The following is a 12,601-nucleotide window of genomic DNA, read 5'->3' as shown; positions in this document are numbered from 1 at the left end:
AAGTTGCTAGCTCGATGCTCAACCCAACTTGGATTTGAACTCAGGAACCTTCGCTCCAGAGTCCGTCACTGATATTATTGCGCCACCAAGCGGGATTACACCATAAGTGAATGGAAAATTAATTAGAATGGAATTGGACACTGGCTTGGCTGTTTCAGTCATTCCACCAAAGGACTTTGAATGGCATTTCATAGATACTGAACTGAAGCCTATGGATATCCAACTAAGAACTTTCACCGGAGAAAAGATAACTCCTGTGGGAAGGATATGTGTAACGGTGAAATACAACAACCAACAAGCCACATTGAACTTGCATTTGGTAAAAGTGGCAGGGCCAGCATTGTGGAGCCCTGATCAGCTGAGACAACTACAACTTGATTGGAGATCCATGCACCATTTGCATGGTGCATTCACTGAATCAAAAGCCTCATCCTGCGAGCAGGTGCTGTGCGCGGAGGCTGGTGGGGTAGTAGGCGAGGAGAAGAGGAAATCTATCTCGATTCTGAAACCTCCCTCCCTTTTCTCAACCTCTCTGTCTCTTTCTCTGGAGACAACTTATCTACTGATGTCTATTACAAACCCACATACTCTCACTGCTACCTGGCCTATACTTCCTCCCACCCTGTTACTTGTAAAAACGCCATCCCCTTCTCTCAATTCCACCACTTCCACTGCATCTGCTCTCATGATGCCCAGTCCATCATGGATAAAACTCTCCCCACCATTGAGTACATCTATAAGGAGCGCTGTTAGGGGAAAGCAACATTCATCATCAAGGACCCCCATCTTCCAGCCATGCTCTCTTCTTGCTGCTGCATCAGGAGGAAAGTACATGAACCTCAGGCCCCAGTCCACCAGGTCCAGGATCAGTAATTATTTCTCAACCATCAGGCTCTTGAACCAGAGGTGATAAATTTACTGACCCCTTCACTGAACTTTTCCCACAACCTTTGGACTTACTTTCAAGGACTCTTGTCTCATGATCTTGATATTTATTATTTATTTTTTTCTTTCAGTATTTGCAGCTTGTTGTATTTTGCATAGTGTCTGTCTTCTTGAGTGTGGTCTTTCATTGATTTATGGCGTTTCTTGTATTTACTGTAAATGCCCGCAAGAAAATGAATCTCAAGGTTGGATATGATGGCATATATGTACTTTGATAATAAATTTACTTTGAACTTTGATCTGCACCCTATGGGAGCCACTGAGGAAAATGCCGATTAGAGTTGAATTAATGGGGATCGGTATTTAGGGATTGGCGGGGCTTGGATGACTTTGTGCAGTATAGCTCTGTGACATTCCATCGTTTCCTCTCAAAGCAAATCGGTTAATCTCCCCGCCAATTTTGCGATCTGCTGAGATCTTCCAGCACCTGTGTTTTAGGTTGGATTGTTAAACAGGCTTCTTTCTCCACAGACGACGCTCGCTAATTACCACACAGACACGGGACGCCCGCCTCTGCCGCGTCACGAAGCTCAGCGCGCTAACACACCGCTGTTCCCTCGCAAACCCAACGTGCTCGGCTCGGCTCGGTTACAAGCGCTGGCTTCGTGCTTCGAATCAAACTCTTTCTGCCCTTCATACCGATCGGTCTTCGACGTCAGCGATGCCTTCTGGGTCTAATATTTTTGATGTTACCTCTTTCGTCAAAGACCTGCTTGCTGGAGGCATTGCCGCTGCGATTTCCAAAACCGCCGTGGCGCCCATCGAACGGGTAAAGTTACTGCTGCAGGTCCAGGCATCAAGCAAGCAGATTGCCGTCGAGAAACAGTACAAAGGCATTATTGACTGCGTCGTCCGGATACCCAAGGAGCAGGGTAAGCGCAAGAAACGCAAACCCAATTCATCGGTAAACTAACAACCATTAGGGCCAAGTGACCGGGTATACGCATTCTTTTAGGGGCTTTTAACGATATTGCACTTTGCCTGCCTTCGTTTGAAGCGTTTAACGTATTGGAATATCCCTTCCATTCGAGCTGAGGGGTGTTCGAGAATACCAGGCCCACCTAGGATCCGTGTTGTGTGAGGGCCTGACTACGCACATGGCCGCTTTTCCGTGGCTGCGCTGCTCCAGTGCCTGAGCATGGGTCCATACACTCACCCCCTCCTGCCAACACACCTTTTATAGTATAGGCTAGCGTTTTTTTCTGAGGGCCCGTTACTTGAGATACAGGTCAAGTATTCGGTGTTGAAATTTTGTTTACACATACGCAAATTTGATTAAAAAGGAAAGGTAACAACTTGGCATTTTATTTTTAAAATTTATGTGTGTTCCACACTTTAAGTCTATATAAACGAATCAGTCCAAAATTTCAAATCCTAGCAAGTCATAAATTTAGCTCTGTTGGATATACATGACCGAGATGTTATCAAGAAGTTACTTGAGTCTAATTAAGAGTGTAGTGACTGAAATTCTTCACAGATTACAGTTGTTAATTGAGAGATAATGATGGTCTTGTAAAGGGCAAATCATACCTAATCAACATGCTGAAATACAGTGCAAAGGATAGTGACACTATGTAGTGTAGATGGCAAAATTAAGTAGTGGAGATATAGATTAAATAGCCCGACTGAGTAACAGTACAAACTAGGAAAATGCATTTTGATGTAGCTGAATGTGTGAGTGCATGAATGACACCATGTGCCATCTACAGAATGCATTGTAGGTACTTATCTTACCTATTGAGGAGGACCCCTCAAATTTGTGACTGCTACCACAAGGAAAGAGAAGGGACATGGGAACACAACTACCTGCCAGTTCTCCTGTACATCAGACTGAGAGCTGTCCTTCCATGTTGCTGGATCTAAATCCTGGAATTCCCTGCCCAATAGCACTGTACTACAGTGGTGCTACAAAGTTTGTGAACCCTGTAAAATTTTCTCTATTTCTCCATAAATATGATCCATGTGATCAGATGTGAGGCTGAGTACAGGGCTACAGTGGGAAACTTTGTCACATGGTGCGAGCAGAATCATCTGCAGCTTAATGTGAAAAAGACTAAGGAGCTGGTGGTGGACCTGAGGAGGGCTAAGGCACCGGTGACCCCTGTTTTCATCCAAGGGGTCAAGTGTGGACACGGTGGAGGATTACAGATACCTGGGGATACGAATTGACAATAAACTGGACTGGTCAAAGAACACTGAGGCTGTCCACAAGAAGGGTCAGAGCCGTCTCTATTTCCTGAGGAGACTGAGGTCCTTTAACATCTGCCGGATGATGCTGAGGATGTTCTACGAGGCTGTGGTGGCCAGTGCTATCATGTTTGCTGTTGTGTGCTGGGGCAGCAGGCTGAGGATAGCAGACACCAACAGAATCAACAAACTCATTCGTAAGGCCAGTGGTGTTGTGGGGATGGAACTGGACTCTCTGACGGTGGTGTCTGAAAAGAGGATGTTGTCCAAGTTGCATGCCATCTTGGACAATGACTCCCATCCACTCCATAATGTACTGGTTAGGCACAGGAGTACATTCAGCCAGAGACTCATTCCACCGAGATGCAACACTGAGCGTCGTAGGAAGTCATTCCTGCCTGTGGCCATCAAACTTTACAACTCCTCCCTCGGAGTGTCAGACACCCTGAGCCAATAGGCTGATCCTGGACTTATTTCCACTTGGCATGATTAACTTATTATTTATGGTTTTATATTGCTATATTTCTACACTATTCTTGGTTGGTGCGGCTGTAACGAAACCCAGTTTCCCTCGGGATCAATAAAGTACGTCTGTCAGTCTGTCTGTGAAAATGTGATCAGATCTTCACACGTCCTAAAAATAGATAAAAAGAACCCAATTAAATAAATAACAGGAAAAACATTACACTTATTCATTTATTTATTGAGAAAAATGATCCAATATTCCATGTATTTGTTGGAAAAAGTAGGTGAACCTCTGGGGTAATGCCTTCTACAAAAGCTATTTGGAGTCAGGTGTTTCAATCAATGAGATGAGATTGGAGGTGTGGGTTGTAAAAGTGCTCTGCCTCATCAAAACAACTTTTAGAAGAATTGTAGAGATACATGATGCTGGAAAAAAAGCCTACAAGTGCATTTCTAAAGACCTGAGTGTTCATCAGTCCACAGTAAGAGAAATTGTCTACAAATGGAGGGAAATCAGTACTGTTGCTACTCTCCTTAAGAGTGGGCATCTGCAAAGATGCCACCAAGTGATCTTTGGTAATGGCAACGATAACAGCAAAAAACTTGAAGAAATCTTGCAAAAGTCTGTGTTCATGTGTCCACTATAAGAGAAACACTGAACAAGAATGGTGTTCATGGAAGGACGCCATGGAGGAAACAACTACTGTCGAGAAAAAAAATATTGCTGCACATCTCAAGTTTGCAAAAGACCACCTGGGTGTTCTACAACACTTCTGGGACAATGTTCTGTGGACAGATGAGACAAAAGTTGAGCAATATGCATTTCTGCCAAAAAACTATGTTTGGAGGAAAAAGGGCACTGCGCACCAACACCAAAACCTCATCCCAACTGTGAAGCATTGTGAAAGGACCATCATGGTTTGGAGCTGCTTTTCTTTCTCAGGGCCTGGACAGCATTGAGGGAAGAATGAATTCAAAATTGTATCAAGACATTTTACAGGAGAATATCAGGGTTGTAGTCCATCACCTGACGCTTAATAGAAGTTGGATAATGCAACAAGACAGTGATCCAAAGGACGAGTAAATGAACAACAGAATGGTTTAAAAAGAAGAAAATTTGTGTTTTGGAATGGCTGAGTCAAAGTCCTGACCTCAATCCTAGAGAAACGCTGTGGAGAGACCTGAAGCAAGCTATTCATGTGAAGAAGCCCACAAACATCCCAGAGCTGAAGCAGTTTTGTAAGAAGTAATAGCCCTGTGTTTTTGTGCATAGGTGAGTCTCTTGGCTTTGTTTTTACTTCGGAGGAATAGCTTTTTGGCAGAAACTCTTCCATGAAGATGGCTTCTCACAATAATTCTCTGGACTGTAGATGGAGTACTTGGGTTCTAGTGGTTTCTGTGAGTTCAGAGCTGATAATAGTGCTGGACTTCTTCCAATTTAGAAGGGATATCAGATTGATGTATCATTCACCTATGGCACCTAGTTCCTGTGGCTGACAACGGTTTCTGGTCCTAAACTTTACTTGTTTCTTCGTGCTTCTTTAGAAGAGTTTGGATATCTTGAAATTCCTGTCTATTGCAAAACCTTGCTGATGTAGGATGACCACCTTGTGTCTTGTTGCAATGCTCACTCTTGCTACGATGTAAGAATTGATGATTTGAAGGTTAAGCTTAAATCTGCCACATCCTTAGCTTTTATTCTTTGCTCAGTTTGATTGCTTTTACATCTGTTTCTGTTTCAGTTAATCAGTTTAGTTCAGTCAACTCATTATGTCATTGATCATTAATGCCTGTTTGTTATCTTTGTACTGGACCTAAAAAGTAATCAACATTTTTATTTGAAAAGCAATCTTACTTAGTATGTTATTTTCTTTAACAAAATACAACATTTTCTCTGAGCTATATATTTTTTTGGAAAATGAATGTTTAGAAATTAATTTTTTCTCTTCTACTGACACTCATGCGGAAGACAAAAATGACCATCTAAAACAAATTAATATTAAAAAGTCTAGGGTAAGACTTTTGTGCAGTACTGTATGTGGTGACATATGTGCACTTTGATAATAAATTTACTTTGAATTTCGAACTACAGGAGAGTCACAAATAATTGTGATGGAAGCAGACACAACAGTGGCATTTAAGGGGCATTTAGACAGGGACATGAACATTCAGGAAATAGAAGGATATGTAAGTAGATGGGTTTGATTTAACTTAGCATTATAGTTAGCACAGATGCTCTGGGTTATGCTGCATTGTTCAAAGTACTTTCTAGTTTAAGAAATTTCAGATACACAGACTAAGTTCCTCAACCCTATTTGAACTTTAGTGGTGTAAACTTGTCAGGTGTGGCACTAGCAATATTTACAGAGAGCAAATCTATAAGCACTGATATTCACTACGATAACACAGACCCTTGGAATCACTTTAATACTGCTCCCTTTATTGTAGCATTCATTCTATAATTAGCAACACTTCATTGTAGCTGAAAAAATTATGTTTGTATTGTGGCACATATAAATTGCTGGAGGAACTCAGCAGGTTAGGCAGCCATCTATGTAAGTGAATAAACATTTGATGTTTTGAGCCGAGACCTCCATCAGAGTCCAACTTCTGAAATGTTGACTGTTAATTCATTTCCGATAATGCTGCCTGGCCCGTTGAGTTCCTCCAGCATTTTGTATATATTATTCTGGATTTCCAGCATCTGCAGAATCACTTGTGTTTGTAGCTTATATTATGGCGAAAGGCCTTAAACATGAAATCACAGCTGCTAAGCTAAATGGTGGGAGCTGTAAGACTGTGTAATGGGTCAGTGAAGTAGAAGGGCTTTTTTGTTGGCCTTGCAATTGAAAATTGTGGTATTTGTGGAATTTTCACATAGGATAAATAATGAAAAAGAATTCAATTCTTTCCTGGCTTATTTGATGAATAAATTCTTCTAGGGCTTCCAGCCAGGTTCAGTTATCGATTATAACGGAGGTTTTGATGACAAACTCTACCATCTTCATCAGGGATGATTCCTGGGCATGTTTAATCCGGTGGTATTTATAGCTCCATAGTCTGTCCCTCCTGATTGGTTAGTCCTCATCCAATCGGGTTTCCCCTTCCCACCTTGTTATAAAATGGAATTCCAGTTCTTACTTCGAGAGAGACTTCCATCTTTGTTAAAACTTTTTTCCTTTAAGTTTAGTTCAGTGGCTTCCTTTACCAGGTGGTCCCTAAGCCATTGGCGTGGCACAGTAGTTTTATGTCATCAAAATTAGTCATATGGCCATTGCAAATACAGTGTTCTGCGACCACGGATTTCTCTGGGTAACGCATATGGATACACCTGCTGTTCTCCTTGATGCGGGTTTCTACCATGCTGCTCCGCATTCACAGGGAGTCCTATAAACGCCAGTCGACCTGGGATCCTTCTACCAAAGTGCATGACCATACATTTCAATACACTACGTTCCATCTGCCATTTCTTTGTCCATTCTCCAAGTCTGTCCAAGTCCTCCTGCAGGCTCTTTGCTTCCTCAACACTACCTGTTTCTCCTCCTCTCTTCATATCTTCCTCAGGCTTGACAACTTGGCCACAAAGCCATGAATTCCATCATCCAGATGAACGTGACAAGTAGCAGAACCAACATTGACCCCTGTGGAATACCACTAGTCACTGGAAGCCATGCGGAAGAGGCTGCCTTAAGTCCTAATCTTTGCTTTCTGCCAGTCAGCCAATCTTTTATCCATGTCAGTATACTATGGGCTTATATCTTGTTTAGCAGCCTCAGATGCGGAACCTTGTCAAAATCCAAGTAAACAACATCCACTAACTTTTTTCTATCCTGCCTTTTATTTCATCAAAAATTTCCAACAAATAAGTAAAGCTGATGTAAACCATGCTGATTTCAGCTTATTTTGTGATGTATTTCCAAGTACAACAAAACTTCATACTTAGTAATGGACGCTAACATCTTGATAATCACTGACTGACCTCTCATTGCCTATCTTTTTCCTCTCAAAGAACTGAATGATATTTACAATTCTCTCGTCCTTCAGATCCTAATGATTCTTGAAAGATTACTCCTAATGACTAATGTCTCTTCAGCTAACTCATTCAGAATGCTGGGGTTATTCCATCTGGTCCAGGTGATATAGCTACCTTCAGAATTTTCAGCTTCCTGAGAACCTTCTCTTTAGTTTCAGTGACTGCATTCACTTCTGCCCCGTGATAGTCACATTTCTGGTATGTTACTGGTGTCTTCCATACTGAAGACTACTTACTGAGTTTGTCCTCTGATGCACCATCAATAACTCTGAGACGTGGGTTAAGGTAGGCTTTTATTGGCTGGAAGAAAGCACAAGCAGCAAGTGACCATCACACAACATCCTGGAGACTGAGGAAGGGTCTGTGCCTCCAGTCGCCTTTATACCGGGGTCTGTGGGAGGAGCCACAGGAGCAGTCAGCGGGGGGGGGGTCCAGACAGGTATATGTAGTTCACTACATTCACCCCCCCCTTTGTTTTAAAAGAGAGTCCCCATGGGGCAAAGTTTCTTACAAGTATATTTACCGGTTAAGTCTATCAGGTGGTCGAATCTGTCGCTGCGATCTACATAGCACCGGCTGTGATTGCACAGGTGCCGGTGGTGATTGCACTGGAGACGGTGGTTGTGCTGGTTCCAGCCTGACTGGAGGTGTCAGCCCACTAGGCGTCAGTGATCTCTCATGCGTGTGCGAGGCGCCCAGTATGGGAGTGTCGTGAGGAGTCTGTGTGCGCGGTGTCACCTCGGGTACAGGGTTCATAGTTACCGTGGGGTGTTTGGGGTAGTGGTCCGCTACTCCTGCGGGCGCTAGGTTGCGGACGGAGACCGTGTCCTCCTGCCCATCAGGTAAGACCACGTAGGCATACTGGGGGTTTGCATGGAGCAGGTGAACCCTCTCGACCAGCGGGGAGTATTTATTGCTCCTCGCATGTTTCCGGAGCAGCACTGGCCCTGGGGACGTCAGCCAAGCCAGTAGGGTGATCCCAGTGGCAGACTTCCTGGGAAAAGAAAAGAGGCGCTCATGAGGGGTGGCATTGGTGGACGTACATAACAGAGAGCAGATGGAGTGGAGTGCCTCAGGGAGGACCTCCTGCCATCGAGAGACCGGCAACCCCTTTGACTTAAGGGCTAAAAGTGTGGCCTTCCACACTGTGGCATTCTCCCTTTCCACCTGTCCATTTCCCCGGGGATTATAGCTCGTGGTCCTACTAGTAGCAATGCCCCTAGCCAGCGGGTACTGGCGCAGCTCGTCACTCATAAAGGAGGACCCTCTATCACTGTGGATATAGCAGGGGTATCCGAACAGAGTGAAGAGCTGGTGCAGGGCTTTTATGACGGACGTGGCAGTGGTGTTGGGGCAGGGGATGGCAAAAGGGAACCGCGAGTACTCGTCGATAATGTTGAGAAAGTAGGCATTGCGATCAGTGAAGGAAGGGGGCCCTTAAAGTCAACACTCAGTCGCTCAAAGGGGCGGGTGCCCTTGATAAGTTGTGCCTTTTCAGGACGGTAGAAGTGCGGTTTGCACTCAGTGCAGACTTGGCAGTCCCTGGTCATCATCCTGATGTCCTCAAGGGAGTAAGGCAGGTTCTGGGCTTTCACGAAATGGTAAAATCAGGTGACCCCCGGTGGCGAAGATCTGCATGGAGGGCGTATAGCTGGTCGAGCTACGCGCTGGCACACGCTCCCCGGGATAGGGCATCAGAGGGCTCATTGAGCCTTCCGGGCCAGTACAGGATATCATAATTGTAGGTGGAGAGTTCGATTCTCCACTGCAAAATTTTATCATTTTTGATTTTGCCCCGCTGTTGGTTGCTGAACATGAACGTGACCGAGCGCTGGTCGGTCAGCAAGGTGAACCTTTTGCCGGCGAGATAGTGCCTCCAGTGCCTAATTGCTTCCACTATGGCCTGGGCTTCTTTCTCCACCGTGGAGTGCCGAATTTCAGGGCCTTGAAGGGTACGAGAAAAGAATGCTATTGGCCTGCCTGCCTGATTGAGGGTAGCAGCCAGCGCGAAATTGGAGGCGTCACTCTCTACTTGGAAGGGAATGGTCTCATCCACCGCATGCATCATTGCTTTGGCAATGTCCCCTTTAATGCATCTGAAGGCCGCGCGGGCCTCGGCAGAGAGGGGAAATGTGGTAGACTTGACCAGGGGGCGGGCCTTGTCTGCGTAATGAGGGACCCATTGGGCGTAATAGGAAAAGATGCCCATACACCGTGAGAGGGTGGTGGGAAGAGGGAGTTCTAACAGGGGGCGCATACAGTCGGGATCAGGGCCAATGACCCCGTTTTCCACGACATACCCAAGGATAGCGAGTCGGGCGGTTCCGAACACAAACTTGTCCCTGTTATAAGTAAGGTTCAGGGCTTTGGCCACTTGGAAAAATTGTTGGAGGTTGGTGTTGTGATCCGGCCAGTTGTGACCACAGATGGTGATGTTATCCAGATAGGGAAATGTGGCCTTCAGTTGGCACTGGTCCACCATCTGGTCCATTTCCCTCTGGAAGACAGAGACACCATTTGTGACACCGAAGGGGACGTGCAGGAAGTGATAGAGCCTGCCGCCCGCCTCGAAGGCGGTGTAGGGGCGATCCTCCAGGCGGATGGGGATCTGATGGTAAGCGGATTTCAGGTCTATGGTCAAATACACCTTGTACTGAGCTATCTGGTTGACCATATTCGCGATGCGGGGTAGTGGGTATGCGTCAAGCTGCGTGAACCTATTGATGGTCTGGCTATAGTCCACGACCATCCTATTTTTCTGCCCGGACCGAACAACAACCACCTGGGCCCTCCAAGGACTTGTGCTTGGCTCAATGATCCCCTCCCTGAGCAGCCGCTGCACCTCCGACTGAATGAAGGCCCTGACCCCATGCGCTGTACCTCCTACTTTTAGTTGCCACAGGTTTACAGTCGGGGGTCAGGTTGGCGAACAGCAGTGGGGGAGGGATCTTGAGGGTGGAGAGGCTGCAAGTGGCGTCAGTAGCGCAGCTGTCGGCATGGTGCTGGGTGGGATGTGCGGGTCGGTGTGTGTGTGTGGTCAGTAGCGGGGTATATGACAAAGTCCCACAAAACTGAGGGTTCCTGACCGTGAGTGGTGGGAGGGGCTCGTCATATGCCATAGTCACACTTTCGAGGTGGCTCTGGAAGTCCAGCCCCAATAGCACAGGCGCACACAGTTGAGGCATGACCAGTAGCGCAAAGTCCCGATATTCTGTGCCCTGCACCACCAATGTTGCTACACAACTCCCCCCCCCCCCCCCCAGATGTCTGTGGAATGCGACCCAGAAGCCATGGTGACCCTCTGGCTTACCGGCCGTGTCACGAGTCCACAGCGTTGCACCGTGTCTGGGTGAATAAAACTCTCAGTGCTCCCTGTGTCAAACAGGCAGCTAATCCTGTGCCCCTCCACCAGGATGTCCATCATTGACCTTGCAAGCTGGTGTGGGGCGCTTTGGTCGAGGGTTACGGAGGCCAGAGTTGAACCGCCATCTTGGTGCCCAGTAAACACCCGTGGGTCGGAGGCGGGGTGAGGTGGCGCTGACAAAGATGGCCGCCCCATGTCTCGCATGAGGCGGGCAGGCAAGATGGCCGCCCCCATGCCTCGCACGTGGCGCTGCTCGACCCCGTTCGTGGTTCAGACTTACAGACCTTCGCGAAATGGCCCTTCTTCCTGCAGCTGGAGCAGGTCGCTTCTCGGGCGGGGCAGCGTTTTCGGGGGTGCTTTTCGAGTCCGCAGAAGTAACACTGCGCGGACTTGCGACTGGCAGCAGCTGTGGTCGGTTTCGGGGAGTTCGTGGACACGAGTGGCAGCAGCGGTGGTCGATTCGCTCATGGGTGGCGGGGTCTATGGTGTCCACGGAACCGACGGGGGATCGCTCGATCGCTGAGCATAAGGTAAGATCGGCATTTTCCAGCAGCCGCTGGTGCACGTACACTGACCTGATCCCCGTAACAAAGGTGTCTCGTACCAGGAGCTCCGCATGCTGTTCCGCCATCAGTCCCTTGCAGTCGCAGGCCCACACGAGTGTCTGTAGGACTCGGAGAAACTCCCCGCTCAACTCGCCGGTTCGCTGCCACCGCGTCGCTAAGCGATGTCTTGCGTAGACGATGTTCACCGGCCACAGGTACTGTCTTTTGAGGGCGTCCAGTGCCCCTTGGTAGGTTGGCAGGTCCCTGATAAGGGAGTAACCTTTCGGGCTGACCCTCGAAAGGAGGATTCTGTGCATAATAGCGGGCTCAGTCACACGAATCTCCTCCAAGTATGATTGGAAGCATGCAAGCCAGAGTTCAAAGGCAAGAGCTGCTTCTGAGTCTTGAGGATCAATGTCCAATTTTTCGGGACGTAAAATGCTTTCCATGTTTTAAAACTTCCAGCCAATAAAATTGATGCACCATCAATAGCTCTGAGACGTGGGTTAAGGTAGGCAAGAGGATGTTTAGCACCATCTACCAACCTCTTGCTCGCTGCTCCTGAAGGAAAGTTCCTGTGTTCAAATGGTCTCTCTCTCACTCCCAATGCTGTTGGAGGATGGTGCTGGAGTTCTTGGGCAAGGTTTAATCAACACAGTTTGTGACTGGACTCTAATTCACGTTATGATGTGTAACTGTCTTCTGATAGCTCCCTTTTTTGTTGCTAATTTGGGCGGCTTTGAATTAGGGCAGCCTGCAAAGAACAAATACTGAGCTGAAGTGAATTATGCCTGAACTCTTTTTCTTTCTCTCTCTCTCCCTCTCCCTCTCCCTCCCCCCCCCAACTCTACTCAAATCAAATTCCAGAACTGAACTGACTTCTTACCATACCGCTGTAAGACTGTATCATCTAATCACCTGAGCTGGAAGAAGTTTGGGAACTTTATTTACTCACTTACATATGCATATACTTTGCTAACCTGTTTTGCCTTACTTTGTTTTGTATTACTTTATCACATACAGTTGGCCCTCCTTATCCGCGAGGGATTGGTTACGGGACCC

The 12,601-nt window shown here is 46.7% G+C and overlaps 1 protein-coding gene across 1 annotated transcript in view; it reads left to right on the top strand.

Moving 5' to 3' along the window:
- Positions 1-12,601, top strand: part of LOC140726002 (ADP/ATP translocase 4-like) — a 48,901-nt gene that overhangs the window by 9,320 nt on the left and 26,980 nt on the right. Inside the window, exon 3 of the mRNA XM_073041903.1 lies at positions 1,417-1,817. Within this exon, the coding sequence (XP_072898004.1) occupies positions 1,417-1,817 (401 nt within the window). The remainder of the gene's footprint in view (positions 1-1,416; positions 1,818-12,601) is intronic.

This window comes from Hemitrygon akajei, chromosome 4 (genome assembly GCF_048418815.1).
Source record: "Hemitrygon akajei chromosome 4, sHemAka1.3, whole genome shotgun sequence".
Lineage (NCBI taxonomy): Eukaryota > Metazoa > Chordata > Chondrichthyes > Myliobatiformes > Dasyatidae > Hemitrygon > Hemitrygon akajei.
The sequence above is the reverse complement of the archived record's forward strand: the minus strand, read 5'-3'. Positions and strand labels throughout refer to the sequence as shown.